Consider the following 15,099-nt stretch of genomic DNA (forward strand, 5'->3'; position numbering starts at 1 on the left):
AGAAAGTTGTGAGCCACCATGTGCTTGGTACGGAACTAGGTCCTCTGCCAGGGTCATCTCTGCAGTCCCCGGAAGAGGATGTAAAGGATGAACAGATGGATGGATGGAGAGGAGGCAGGAAGATGAGAACAGTGAAGATTCTGGACGACCTGTAAGGGGGCAGGAACACAGATAAAAGAATGGGCTACTGAATCACGAGAATGGTTTGCCAAGTCTTAGCTTCCCCCAAGATGGCCAGCAGGGTCCCAGAGCTCCTGACTTCTCAGGCACACGTACACCCTACCTCGGCCTTGTTTACTGAGTGAGTTCTAGCACCTGAATTTACTGAGTCATACAGGCCTTCCTTGGAAGCAACTGGAAAGCACGGCCCCTCCTTGAATCTGGTTGGCTGCTTCGGAAAAGACAAGTTGTAACAGTGTTTCCCTGACCCAGTAGGGCCAAGGACAAGCAAATTAGCAGGAAGCAGACGCTGTCTGGGGACAAGCTGGGTACACCCAAGTTCCTGGGGACACAGCTTCAACCATGGAGCCTTCCTGTGGCTGACTGGGCATCACAGGTCAGAACTGCCTTGATTTTCAGTATTCTGGTGGGGATTTTTAAATAGAACTATTTAAACATGTTACTTTAAAATTGCTTTTTTAAAACTTTTTTAATTTGGTTTATATAAGCATTTACTTCTTAATAAGGTTTGAAGTGTAACCTAATTGAAATAATTGCTATTCTTTAGGGACTAAGATTACTTAAGAAAAAAATCACCACACAGAGTTGTTAACTGATTCCTGTACTCAAGTAAGAAATGACTAATTAAATTCCCCTGGGCCTCCCGGAAGATGAAGGATTGCAAGTACTCCTTGCTAATTCAAGGGTTTTTGTTAGTCTTCTGACCCGGAGGTCCCTTGATCCAGAGAAGATGACTTATTTCCTTGATCATACCAGATAAAATGAGACTCTCAAAACATCCATGTAGGTTAGGAAGGAAAGTGGAATTCTCGAGGCATTTGTAACCAACCTGATATTATAAGCAGCTGACTTAAATGAACTTTGCCCAAGAGGGAGTTGAAGTTTACCAGGAGCACAGCCCCTCCTGCTGGAGAATAAAACAGCTCTCTTTTGTAAATGCATTATCCTCAGAGAAATAAAAGTAGGCAATACCATCCATTCCACCAATGCTTGTTTAAGGCCCCTGGGACAGAGTGATAGAGAAGGCAGACAGGATCCAGCCTATTCAACATGGTAGGAGAAGAAGGTATTTTAATTAACAAAACAATTAAATTGCGATTATTGTTATGAAAAGTACACAGACAGGAATGACATTAGGGAGGTGGCACCTCTACATCAGGCAGTCAGAGAAGCAGTGGGTGAGGGGGATATTTAAGCAAAGACTGGAAGGGTAGGAGGGCTCCTTTCCACTGGAGTAGTGCTCTTGACGGTTCAAAGGACGTCTACTGTGTTGGGAAAAACTGAACAAACCTAATAGATCTAAGATTCAAAATGTGACGTGTGAGGGGCACCTAGACCATAATAAGAACTTTAGTAGGCTTTGGGGGCGAAAAGAGGCACTGCAGAAATCAGTAGCCCGTACAATTGTGGTTATTCCAGGTACAATGGCAGCAGGAGGCAGGGGGCACAGCCTAGATACACCTTGAAAGTGGAATGAGCTTACATGGTGGTGACAAGGGCATGTGTGAAGGCTGGTGCAGGACCAAGAATCTAAGATGACTCCAACTTCATGCTGGAGTGAGTAGGAAGATGGCGGAGACAAGTAGACAAACAGGTTTGGAGAGAGGAGGCACTCCCCTAGTGTATGATGCTCTGGCCCCTTAGTAAGTGTGGCCATTTACATCTCAGTTTGGAGTTTGTGTTTTGTAGTTTTGAGACAGGGTCTCCTCTATCCTGGGCTGGCCTTGAACTCATCATCACCCAGATGACCCTGAGCATCTGATTCTCCTGCCTCCACCACCCAAGTGTTGGGATTACAGGCCTATGTCACATTCCTGGCTTTTGTAGCCTGGCCTACTTCAAGATGTGTTATATATGTGTATATGTGTATATGTGTATGTATATGTATAGGAAAGAGAATTATATATGTAGACATAAATATATATGTAGATTTAATTATGTAAACTTTCTTTTTTTTTCCCTGAGGCAGGGTTTCTCAGTGGCTTTGGAGGCTGTCCTGGAACTAACTCTTGTATACCAGGCTGGTCTCAAACTCACAGAGATCTGCCTGCCTCTGCCTCCTGAGTCCTGGGATTAAAGGCGTGCGCCACCACTGCCTGGTGTAAACTTTCTTTTCATGTAATATATACATGTATATATAAGAAAAGAAAATGAAACAGTCTGTGTGTCATCCATCTTACACATAATCAGAGCACAGTATTTGTAATTGACCTAGGGTATGTAGGGAGTGGAAGCAGGAGGCTTATCTTGATTTCATTTGATAAACAAATTCAGTTTTTGCATTTGATAATTATGCACAGATTATATTCAGATTGTGGATTTCTTCAGGTTTGTCTGTTTATTCTAAATGTGCCAAAGATACCCAAATCCACTCCTGGTATTAGCTATTAGGGAAGGGATGGTACTTTCTGCTAGAGTTAAATGGGTTTTGTTGTCCTTTGTTTTGGGACAGGGTTTCACTATCTAGCCATGCCTGGCCTGGAACTCACAGACGTCCACCTGCCTCTGCGTCGCCCCACCTCCCCCCACCCAGTGCTGGGATCAAAAACTTGTACCACATACTCAGTTTAAATGATTTTTTAAAGAAAATAAAAGAAAGAAGACATACATTTCCCATGTAATTTTATATGCAGGTTATCTGCCTAATAGTGAAGTTAGTTTGCAAAGAAAATAATTAGAGGTGAATGTACAAGCCAAGACTCGAAGTCACCCTGAGCAGCCCAAGGTCATGAGCTGATTTCATTTGCCCTTTCCCTGGGGAATCATTGCTTGGCCCATTGCCTTGCTATTATTCTGTAGCACAGCAGAAGCCCCCACCATCCCTTGCTTAGTGCCAGAGTTTAAACCAGCTGTGGGGTCTGAGAGGTTTGCGTTTATTGGATTTTAATGACTCGACTAACGGGGATCATTACTAAAAGTAACAAGAAACCAAGACTGTGGAAAAGTAGCGATCGAACTGACAGGTTATTTCTAGCAGTTCCTTGGTATTGCCCTTAGATATACAACTAATTCTTTAAAGTGATTAATAAGGATCCTTCCTCTTAATCAATTTACTAATGCTACATAAAACCACTCAGTAGCGGGAGCAGTAGTGTATACACCAGGCTTCAAATGAGCTCCATAATCCCGGCCTAACAACTGGATGTTGTTATTACTCCATTAATGGTTTGATGAAATTATTTATAGTTAGCACTGGCTAGTATCATACCCATCATGCTTCTGTGACCTCTGAAAGAATCAACTATTTCCTGTCTTCAGTGAGATCTGGTTGGATACAAATATCGACAGTAAAAGGGACCATAGAGATTAGACCAGTCCTTTTAAACATTAACTGACCATGGTTCACACTTATCCAAAATGGTGTTTATTAGATTGTGAAAGATTTCCTAAGGTGGTAATTTTTGAATTATTTAAAATTAATACAAATACATTTTAGTATGTTTGAAAGGCATGGTTATATTTTGTAAGCAACTTGGTGTGTATTTTCTACTTTGTATCTAATGGGATAGAGAGCAAACATTAAGTCGTGGGTATAATAACTATATTAGTCTGTGGTCCCAGGACTTGGAGGCAGAAGTAGGTAGATCTTTGTGAGTTTAAGGCCAACCTGGTCTACTTATTGACTTCCCAACAAGCCAGGACTACACAGCGAGACCCTGTCTCAGATTGTAAAAGTACTCTTTCAAAGTGTCTATGTATGGTGTGTGAGTGTGTGTATTTGTATGTGTGGATGCATGTATGTGCCCATGGATGCCCAAGGTTGATGCTGGAAATTTTCGATTATTTTTCTCCCTTACCCATTGAGGCAGGGGTTCCCAATCAAATCTAGAGCTTGCTGAAATAGCTAGTCATCTTACTGTGGGGACTCATGTCACTGCCTTCTCAGGCTGGGATTACAGGCCAACTGCCATTCCACCTAGCATTTATGTGGGTTCTGAGGATTGGAATTCAGGTCCTCAGGCTTGCAAGGCAAGCATTTTAACTGCCAAGATACCTCCCCAGCCCTGGATGTAATAAAATGTCTATTTAGCTTTCAAAGCCTTCCTGAGCTTGTTCCTGTTGAGTTCTTCATGTTCATCTGTTTTCTCCCAGCCCAGACAACTTTTTCTCTTCTTGTTGACTATATCTTTTTAAAATTATTTTTTATTTAAATTAAAAACAATCTTATTTTAGATATCAATCCCAGTTCTTTCTCCCTCCCGTCCCTCCATTCCCCCCCCCCCCGAATCAATCCCCTATCCCACCCCCCATCCATTCCTCAGGGAGGGTGAGGCCTCCCATGGGGGATCTTCAAAGTCTGTCCCATCTTTTGGGGCAGGACGTAGGCACTCCTCCATGTATCTAGGCTGAGAGAGTATCCCTCCATAGGGAATGGGCTCCCAAAGCCTATTCTTGCACTAGGGATAAATACTCGTTCCACTGCTGCCCAGGTCCCCCAACTGACACCCACATTCAGGGGACCTGATTTAGTCCTATGCTGGTTTACCAGCTATTGTTAACTATATCTTAATTAATCTTTTTGCTCTGCTCCTGAGCCTTTCTTCCCCAAGTTTAGGGCCTATGTACTAGGAAAATCTCCATGGGAACCACCTCTCCTTATTAACCAGATTATTGTGCAAGCCAGCTACTTCATACTTTCTCTTGGAAACTTCTGTGTATCTTTCCTTCCCCAGTTTCAGACCCTGGAAGGTTTCAGTAGTTCCCGAGTGGGTTCCCAGGATGATGCAACTCTTAGATGACCCAAACAGATACTGTACTGTGTATGTAAGCCCCAGTTCCCACACAGGGCTGTGACACAGTAAGAATCGGGAAAGAGAACAGATAAAAGCACAGAGTACTGAAGATTTTGAAGTCTGCAGTGTACACCTTTAACCAGTAACACAAACTTACAGAAATAAAGATGCTGTATTTAGAAGATATTTCACAGCTAAGGGTGTAGCTAAGTTGGCAGAGGGCTTGTCTATAAACCACCAAATCAATACTCCATCATAGCACCACATGGGGGTGGCTAAGACCTATAACCACTGCATTCTGAGGGATCAGAAGATCAAGGTTATCTTTGGTTACCTAGTGAATCTAAGACCAGCCTGGGATACATGAGACCCACACACATGCATACACACACACACACACACACAGACATACTGACAGACACACATGGATACATAGATACTCAGACACACACACATACACACACACCACAGAGAGGGGGGGAGGGAGGGAGGGAGGGAGGGAGGGAGAGAGAGAGAGAGAGAGAGAGAGAGAGAGAGAGAGAGAGAGAGAGAGAGAGAGAGAGAGAGAGAGAGAGAGAGAGAGAGAGAAAAGCACATCATTTAGATCATTTCTCTCTGGAAAGACCACACACAGCCTGACATCAATTTAATATGAGACTAATACTTCTAGCATTGCTGTATGTTCATTATTTTTCCAACAGGCTTGATAAACTGTACAATCCACTGAGTTTTAAACACAAATGATAGCTACTGTATAAAAATCTTTCCAATCCAAGCAACTATAACTCCCAACTTGTAGGCTTTCTGTTCAGCAAGTAAGTTAAAAGAAAGGAGAGATGGCCTTGTTATTAAGAAATGATCTTTTCTTTCTTTCTTTTTTTTCAGACAGGGTTTCTCTGTATTGTTTTGGAGGCTGTCCTGGAACTTGCTCTGTAGACAAGGCTGGCCTCGAACTCATAGAGATCAGCCTCTGCCTCCCGAGTGCTGGGACTAAAGGCATGCGGCACCAACACCCAGCTAGAAATGATCTTTTTCAAATGCCAGAATCAACCCCAGGAACATGGATTTGGTCTAAATATTTTATTTTTGAAATTATGCAAAAAAGACAACTTGATTTATTTTTAGTATCAAGCAGAATCCTATAAAGATTTAAGTTCTTTCAAGTGTCCGGGTCAAACAGTGTGTTTGTTTTAAGAACAAAGGAGGCAATAAAACAGTTTGGGTGGGGAGGAGGAAAGGAGCACCTAGGACAAAGTCCCTGGAAAGGTTGGAAAAAAACAACCAACAGGCAGGTGAGTTCCAGCACCTCTCAGTTCTAGCAACTGTAAACCACACACCCTTGGCCATATATCAAATACAACATTGTAGTCCATCATGATAGCCCACACCTTTGACTTCATAAACAGAGGCAGGTGGACCTGTGAATTTGAGGCAAGACTGGTCTACATAGTAAGTTTCAAGCTAGCCAAAGAGATATGGCAAGACCCTGTTTCAAACAAAACAAAATGGAAAAAAATTGTAACTCCAGCACTTTAAGAATGCTGAGGCAGAAGCTAGGCATTGGTGGTGTATGCCTTTAATCCCAGCACTCAGGAGGCAGAGGTAGGGGAATCTCAGTGAGTTCGAGATCAGACTGGTCTACAGGAGCAGAGCGAGTTCCAGGATAGCCTCCAAAACAATACAGAGAAACCCTGTCTGGAAAAAACCAAAACCAAAAAACAAACAAATTAAAAAACAGAATTCTGAGGCATGAAGATTGCCACCAGTTCAGGAGGTTGGTTCAAGAAGCCTGCCATGCCAGGCATTGGTGGCGCACGCCTTTAGTCCCAGCACTCGGGAGGCAGAGGCAGATGGATCTCTGTGACTTCCAGGCCAGCCTGGTCTACAGAGCGAGTTCCAGGATAGCCTCAAAAACAATACAGAGAAACCCTGTCTCGAAAAACCAAAACCAAAAAAAAAAAAAAAAAAAGCCTGCCATGAATTCAAGGTCAGCCTGGCTGCATGAGACAAACAAGACTTGGAATATTAAAAAAAAAAAAAAGCAAGCAAACAGGGCTGGGGAGATAACTCCATGCATACAATGCTTGCATAAAGTGTGAGGACTGAGTTTAGTGCCTAGAACCTGTATAAAAAGTCAAGTGTGGTGGTGTGATTTGTAATTCCAGCCCTAAGGAGCTGGAGACAGAAACACCTCTGGGTTTGTCTAGCATAGTTGATTAGAGCTCTAGACCAGTGAGACACCCTGTCTCAGAAACCAAGGTAGGAGCCTAAAGAGATAGTTTAGCTATCATGAACACTGACTGCTCTTCCCAGGTACCCCCATTTAATTCCCAGCATCCACATGGCTGCTCACAACCAGCTGTAACTCAGTTCTAGGAGATCTGGTTCCCTCTTCTGGCCTCTATAGGCAAAAGACACGTAAGTAATGCACAGACAGACATACGCGTAGGCAAAACACCTGTACACATTTGAATAAAATTTAAAACCCAAGGTGTATGTCACTTAAGAAATGACACCTGAGCTTGCCCTCTGGCCTCCACACCTACTTGCACGTGCAGCTAGCTATATGGCACCTGCACACATGCGCACAAAAGCATACATGCACAAGCACACAGACAAGCAACAAAGTACAGGGAAATTTAAAAAACAGAAATGATGAACGTTTGTTATGTATCTTATGCTGGGCGGACGCACATGAGTTATATAGAACCCAAACTTTTGGAGTAAGGGCAAGGAGAGGCAAGACCGCATAAATACAAGGTCCGGGCTCCTAGCAGATTCATTAAGATTCAGAAAGCACTATTCACCATTAGTGAGCCCTCTACTCGTGAGGGCGTCAGCAGTGCGCTGTGGTATCTGCCGATCGACAAGCCCTGGTTCGAGACCCGGCCCGGCGGGCTTGGCCTCTGACCGCATCCCAGGCCCCAGCCCGCCGCTTACTGTGGGGCTCCATGGTCAGCTGCTCCCGGGGCCCCTGGGGCCGAGCCCTGGTGGCGCCGCCCTCCTAACGCCTGTCCTCCGTGGCGGGCGTCGCTGGGGTTGCCCTGACAACCGCGGACGGGCCGGGCGGGGCCCGGCGGACGGCGAGAGGGAGGGACCAAAAAGTGACGTGGAACGCGGAGCTGCGCACGGGCGGGAGTGGCGTAGGGGATCGGGGCTGGGGACCTCGGCTGCTCCGACGGAGCCGCGCCCCGAGCTCGGGAAGCCTCTGTCGGCTTCTGTCGGGACCACGCGAGCGTCGGCCGAGCTCGGGAAGCTACCGCCCTGGCTCCGTTCGGCCTCGGTGGCCGCTGCTGCAGGTAACGGCAGGGCAGGCGGCGGGGGATCTGGGAGGCCGCGCACCTGTTGCAGCCCCGCCCGACCCGGCACAGCTGAGGTCTGTGGGCGCCCCTGCTCGGGAAGGAGGACCGCAGCTCTGGGCTGAGCTCTTCTGGACCCAAGAGGGTCTGGGACCGGATGCCCCCGAGACGCCCGAGTGAGAGTCAGAATAGAACCTGCTCCAGCTGGAGGACCAGTCATTGCACCGCAGTAACCCCAACTAGAGTTGGGGCTTCCCCTGCACCTGGCGTCGGCCCAGGTCGGGGTCCAGATGACCCCAAGTCGCCCGGGTGAGAGTCAGGAGAGACCCTGCTCCTGCTGGAGGACACGGCCATTGCTGGGCTGTATCCTCTCTCCAGGCTGAGGGTCCATTGCGCCAGGATGTTACCCCAGGTCATGGCCCAGAGATACACCCGGTGAGGACGTCCGCCTGTTTGGGGTGGGGAGTGGGTGGCAGAGAACCAGGCCTTTGCGTGGCGGTTCCCTTCCAGGATGGGTTTCCCTGCACCAGGATGTCGCCCCAGGTGAAGGCCAAGATGCCCCTAAGACTCGTGGGTTTGGGTGGGTTTCCTCGACCTGGAGGACTACTCTCCCTTTGCACCGCATGTTCTAGAGGGGGTGTCCGACCGCACTGGCCTAGGTGAGAGTGGGCCTGTTTGAATGTAAAAGCAGCTCCTGCCTCGGTAGTAGGCCAAGCCTGTCTCCTGAAACCCCGGGCAGTTCCTAGTCCTGCTCTGTCATCCCTACTGTCGTCTGTCACATTTCAGGCCATGGATCTTGGGTGGAATCTTGCTGACTCTGTGTGTGTGTGTGTAAATACTCCTGGTTGTTTGGTTTTTTTAATGGGGGGGGGTCACTGAATCAGCCAAACTGTTCAGGACACTGGTTTCAAAGAGTCTGATCCAAGTTTTGCTTTAAGAAAGGTGTTAAAATCACCACGGAGTTTTATCCCGTATGCTGTAAAATTTTCAAACCATCCCAAAGAGTGTCACTGGTTTAAGAGGGGGAAAAAAAAAGCTGGAAGGAAGAAAAATGGAGAAGAGATAAGGAAGGGAATGAGAAAGTACAGAGGGACAGGGGGAGATTGTAGGATTGATTTAGCATTCAGGTCTGGAGATTAAAGCCCCTCCATCAATTCCTACCACTCCCATAGACAGTGCTAGAGGAAAATGGAAGGCCCAGCCCTGTTGGGGTCATGTAAATAATTACTCATCTTCACCAGAGGAGAAATTCCTACTCTGGGTGTCAAGGACACAGGGGAGAATTACTTTCCCCTAAGGGAATCATTCAAAGCTTCATTGGACCCTAGAAGTATCTACTCTGTAATGGAGTTGGGCATTTATTATAGTCTGCCCATTTAGACTCCTCCCTCTGGCTCTGTGCGGGTGATGGTCAAAGTAAGGAGGCTTCTGTGTGGGTGTTGACAAGCACTGTGATTTTTGCAGAACTCGTACTTCCTAAGCTAAAGTACCAAGCTGAGAAATTCAGGTTGGAAGTAAATGTATCATGAGATATTTCCCATAATGTTCCTACAACTTAGAGAAGGGGAAGACAGGGTAAGATAATGGGTGCTTCTGTACACAGTGTTTCCCAAACTCCGGTTCTCATAAACAAAATCAGGATGAGGCTTTCTCTTCCAAGACACCGTTATGTCAGCAGTGCAACAGCAAATGTTCCAAACAAACCTGGCAGTACTGACACACAAAAGAGGTAAAGTTAAACTGTCCAAAACAGTAGGCTGGATATTGAGGGAGGAGGACACTTTTTTTAAAAGAAGAGTGACAGACCTCCATGCTAAGGTAATGAAGACTATGTGTAGTGATTGCATGTGGATTTTAAAAATGGAAATAGGGGCCGGGCGTTGGTGGCGCACGCCATTAATCCCAGCACTTGGGAGGCAGAGGCAGGCGGATCTCTGTGAGTTCGAGACCAGCCTGGTCTACAGGGTGAGTTCCAGGACAGCCTCCAAAACAATACAGAGAAACCCTGTCTCGAAAAACCAAAAAAAAAAAAAATGTAAATAGGAATTGATGGCATACCTTGTAGTAGTTTACTAGAGACCTGCTCCTTGAAGTGGGCATTGAGGAAGTCTCACTCAGTACATGAAGTCTCACTCAGTACATAAAGGCAGCTAGCTGTGAAAGCAAGATTTTAGGGGGTGTCATGCCTATGAAAGAAACAACTGGCTGGGAGATGAAAGTGGGGAGGGACAGTATTCATCATTTCCTCTCTAGTGTCTAGCACAGTGCACTTGCTCAGTGGATGAGAAGAACTTCTATGTAGGGATGTGTTTTACCATCAGAGAAGATGATCATGGCCATAAATTGTTAATGGGTAAGGGCTTGGAAATGAATGATACAATTTTTTTTTGTCACTTTGGGTTTTTTCTACTATTATGTCTATTTCCTTTGACTGCTATGCTCAGTGTGATATTGGTGGTCAAAGGAAAAACAAAAAAGCATGCTGTAGCCGGGCGTTGGTGGCGCACGCCTTTAATACCAGCACTTGGGAGGCAGAGGCAGGCGGATCTCTGTGAGTTTGAGGCCAGCCTGGTCTACAGAGTGAGTTCCAGGACAGCCTCCAAAGCCACAGAGAAACCCTGTCTTGAAAAAACCAAAAAAAAAAAAAAAAAAAAAAGCATGCTGTAGGAGGTTTTACTTTGTTTTCAAGTTTCTTTGTGCACAGAACAGTGACATCACTGCTTAGCTGATATGTAACTCAAGATAGCAAATCAAAGCTGCCTTAGCATGGGGTAACCAGGTAGCCAGGAAGACAATAAAAAGTGCAGTCGTTTCTTTTTCTTAGATCTCTTGGCCACTCTCAGAATGAAAAGTAAAGACATCTCAGGTAGAGGTTAACTTGATTTAGCAAAATAGGGCAGCCAAAATTATTACACTTGAGCATGTGGGGTCTGTCTCCTTTCCCCCACTATCATAACTGGGAGAACAGTTTTATTTTTGCTTTTTTGTTAGCATGGTTTGGGGCTTTCTTTCTCTCTGCTACTTTGTGAATTCATTAAGGAGCTCAGTCAAAGGTAAAATACAACCTGATTTCCATATCTGCTTTTGTATTGTCCCCAAACCTGCTACAAACTACACTCAAACTATCTGACTCTACTGCCTGCCTGCCACTCTGCTCCTTTCCTGACTGTGCTTCATGATCTGGTTGTTTTCTCCATTTCCAGCACATCTTCTGGGAGGAGGCTCAAGCCCACAAATGAACTTCTCACCCACTGGAGGGACTCTACAGTAGAGCACTTAGCTCCAAAACTGCACTTCCTTCTAATAGTTATCTCTTTTTGTTTTTGGATCGTGAACCTCTGATTGGGGTTTTCTGTTATATAAATCCATAGCACGCTGTTTCTGTAGTTCTTTAGTACAGAGCGGGCTCTGGTTGTATCTGATGTCTTGAATGGGATGATAGCAGAAAACAGCTTCTAGTCTTTTTATTGGTCCTTATTTCTAGGTGTACTACCTCCCTGAGAAAGCTGGGAGCTGCTGTTTGCTCATTATTAGATAGCAGTTTGTCTAATAGTTTAATGAGAATCAGAATAAATTATGTTTAATTGTAGGGACAGGGGTTATAAACCAGTTGGTAGAATACTTGGTGTGAACTAAGCCTTGTCTTCAGTTCCCACCCAGTATAAACTAAATGTGATGTCCCACAACTATAATCTCAGCGCTGGTAAGGCAGAGGAAGAGGATCAGAAGTTCAAAGCCATTCTTGGTGACATGGTGAGTTCAAGGCCAGCCTAGGCTACATGCGACCTGTTTCAAATAATAATAGTGAAGTGTTTTTTTTGTTTTTGTTTTGTTTTGTTTTTTTTTTTTTTTTTTGGTTTTTCGAGACAGGGTTTCCCTGTGGCTTTGGAGGCTGTCCTGGAACTAGCTCTATAGACCAGGCTGGTCTCGAACTCACAGTGATCCGCCTGCCTCTGCCTCCCGAGTGCTGGGATTAAAGGCGTGCGCCACCAACACCCGGCAGTGAAGTGTTAATAGATATGGATACTTATATCTTCCATGTTGCCCCCCCCAAAAAAAACAGGGTTTCTCTTGGCTTCCTGGAACTCGCTTTGTAGGTCAGGCTGGCCTTAAACTCACAGAGATCTGTTGTGGAATATAAGTTTAAGTTGTGTTACATTTGTTTATGCTATGGGCTATCTGTTTAATGAGGCAAAGATATGTTGCATTTGTTTAACTGTAAAGCTGTGCTATTTTGCCTGCCCAAAACACCTGATTGGTCTAATAGAGAGCTGAACAGCCAATAATTAGGTAGGAGAGAGAAATAGGTGGGGCTGGCATGCAGGGAGAATAAATAGGAGAAATCTAGAGAAGATCGAGGAGTGAGAGCAGGAGGAGAGGAGGATGCCAGGGGCCAGCCATCCAACCACACAGCCAGCTGTGGAGTAAGAAGGAAAGAAAGAGTTATAGAAGAAAGAAAGTAAAAAGAATCCAGAGGCAAAACATAGTTAAAGAGAAATGGGATAATTTAAGCTAGAAAAATTGGCTAGAAACAAGACAAGCTGAGGCCAGGCATTCATAATAAGAATAAATCTCTGTGTATGTATTTTCAAACTGGGTGGTGGGCCTCCAAAGAGTAAAAAACAAAACAAAACAAAAACAAGCAGACAAACAAAAAACCAGCCTACAGAGATCTGCCTCTCAAGTGCTGGGATTAAAGCCATGTGCCAGCATGCCAGGTGTAAAAGAGTTTTTAAACGTGGAGTTTCTAAATGCAAAGGGCAATGTTGGCATAGGGCAAACATTTTTTGAACAGTCACAGTGTGCCCCCATCATAGTTTTTGGTAAATGGAGAAAAGGGAATGTCCAGGTGTGTGTGTGTGTGAGGGCAAGAGGGCTTCCCATCAAAGGATAACTTGGGAAGTAGACAAAAGGCAACAGAAAGCAAGTGTGGGCAGTAGTTGTTGCTGGCTGAATATGTACAGCCACGCACATAGAAGAGAGGGAAGTGAAGCCAGCAAGGTGCTAGAGGAGGTTACAAAGAAGCCTGAAGGACTGGATTCTCTCTAAAGGGAATAAAAATGTGCGTGGCCATTTTGCATGTGGAAAGGATCAAAGATTAGTGAGACAAAATTGGAGACAGAAAAGCAATAGGAGAGCCGTTTGTTTTGCTTAAGGTACGGAAAGGAGAACACTAAGAGTAAGTGTTGGTGACTGTGGTACCAGTCGTGGGGAGGAGGGTGTCACTGGTGTCATAGGGAGGGGGGAGCCACTGGAAGGAGCAGACTCAGAATGGTGAGTCTTGGTGACACAGGGTGAAGAAGAAAAGGCAGGGCTGCCTCCATGTCTGACATCAGGGGTGAGGTGGGCTCTTCGACTACTTGTTGAAGTCTAGACCACAAAAGAAGGAAGCAAGCTTTGTAAAGAATATGATGAATGGGCCAACTGGTGGTGGCACATGCCCTTAATCCCAGCACTTGGGAGGTAGAGGCCGGCGGATCTCTGAATTCAAGGCCAGCCTGGTCTACAGAGCCAGTTCCAGGACAGCCAGGACCTTTTTGGGGTGGGGGGAGAATATGACTAATGGACTGTGTGCCGAGTTCAGGTTGAAACATGGGCACATGCCTGTTGTGTTGCCCCATCAGCAACCACAAAAGCCCGCAAGGAAGCCAGGAAAGTGCACCAAGCGTTCAGAACCATTTTCCCATAGTGTCTTTAATAAGACTTATTAAAGAGAAAGGGATCCAGGACTCTGGGGCACATACATTTTACTATGGAGGAGGGTGGGAGGCCCTCACAGACTAAAGGCAGGTCAAAACAGGTGAGCTCACCTGTAAGAAGAGTTGCTCCTGAGGAGTGCGGATCTGGCCATTCTCTGGAATCATTGTGCCTTCCACCTCCACCCCAGTCCTGGTCCTTACTAAAGTGAATTCAGGGTGGGTACAGTTTGTCAACAAGACAAGAAAGCTACTTGGTACTTGTAGGGCTCAAGGTCTCTGTTTAGAACAGTAATTCATGAAAAATGTCACTTCAGAAGTTTATACTAATGATGCCTCAGGGAATCAAATCACAGCACTCATGTGCTTGAGGCAGGAGCTAGAGGTTAGCCTGGGCTACATGTGAACCCCTGTCTTCTTTTTTTTTTTTTTTTTTTTTTTTTTGGTTTTTCTGAGACAGGGTTTCTCTGTGACTTTGGAGGCTGTCCTGGAACTCACTCTGTAGACCAGGCTGGCCTCGAACTCACAGAGATCCGCCTGCCTCTGCCTCCCGAGTGCTGGGATTAAAGGCGTGCGCCACCAACGCCCGGCTTGAACCCCTGTCTTCTAAACAAGTAAATGAATGAATTTAAAAAGTTTAATAAGATGGCTAAAAGTTCATCTGAGGTAAAGTAGATGTCATATTTCTTGGAGAGACTGACAATGGTATGTTCCTTAGATCTTAGCTATACTGGGTCCTACCCATTTATTCAGAAGTAAGCCAAATTAGTTTTTTGGGTTGTTTTTTTCTTTTCTTTTCCCCCCACCAGGACAGGGTTTCTCTGTAGCTTTGGAGCCTGTCCTGGAACTCACTCTGTAGACCAGGTGGGCCTTGATCTCACAGAGTTTTATCTGCCTGTCCCATCCTCCATAGTGCTGGAATTAAAGGCATGCGCCACCAGCACCTGGCCAAATTAGTATTTTTTAGTGTGCTACATTGACTCTGCTTTAAGAAGCCTTAAACTATTATACAATCAAAAATGATAAAATTAAAATTGGAAAGCACCTACTAGTCTGGTGGTGAGGATTTCTAACAAAACACTTCACTGTGGAGAGTTTGATGTATGAACATTAAGAAGTCTTCCCACCTATGCACCATGTCGCACACTTTTAATCCCAGTACAGGGGAAGCAGAGGAAGGGATCTCTGTGA

At 45.4% G+C, this 15,099-nt stretch overlaps 2 protein-coding genes across 5 annotated transcripts in view; one reads left to right on the forward strand and one right to left on the reverse strand.

The window, feature by feature from the left end:
- The window catches only part of Fank1 (fibronectin type III and ankyrin repeat domains 1), a 109,181-nt gene extending 101,207 nt beyond the window's left edge, over positions 1–7,974 (reverse strand). Inside the window, exon 1 of one of the 2 annotated variants that reach the window (XM_005064276.4) lies at positions 7,854–7,974. In XM_005064276.4, coding sequence (XP_005064333.1) covers positions 7,854–7,866 — 13 coding nt within the window. In that variant the 5' untranslated portion in view covers positions 7,867–7,974. The other variant, XM_040752658.1, reaches the window with a different exon arrangement.
- Dhx32 (DEAH-box helicase 32 (putative)) overlaps positions 419–15,099 on the forward strand; it is a 61,773-nt gene continuing 47,092 nt past the window's right edge. Inside the window, exon 1 of one of the 3 annotated variants that reach the window (XM_040752649.1) lies at positions 419–556. The gene's annotated coding sequence lies outside the window, so the exon portion shown is untranslated. Of the gene's footprint in view, positions 557–8,033; positions 8,213–8,289; positions 8,648–15,099 lie in introns of those variants that run through there. The other 2 variants (XM_040752647.1, XM_040752651.1) reach the window with 2 other exon arrangements.

The sequence above is a fragment of the Mesocricetus auratus genome, unplaced genomic scaffold (genome assembly GCF_017639785.1).
Source record: "Mesocricetus auratus isolate SY011 unplaced genomic scaffold, BCM_Maur_2.0 Super-Scaffold_4256, whole genome shotgun sequence".
Lineage (NCBI taxonomy): Eukaryota > Metazoa > Chordata > Mammalia > Rodentia > Cricetidae > Mesocricetus > Mesocricetus auratus.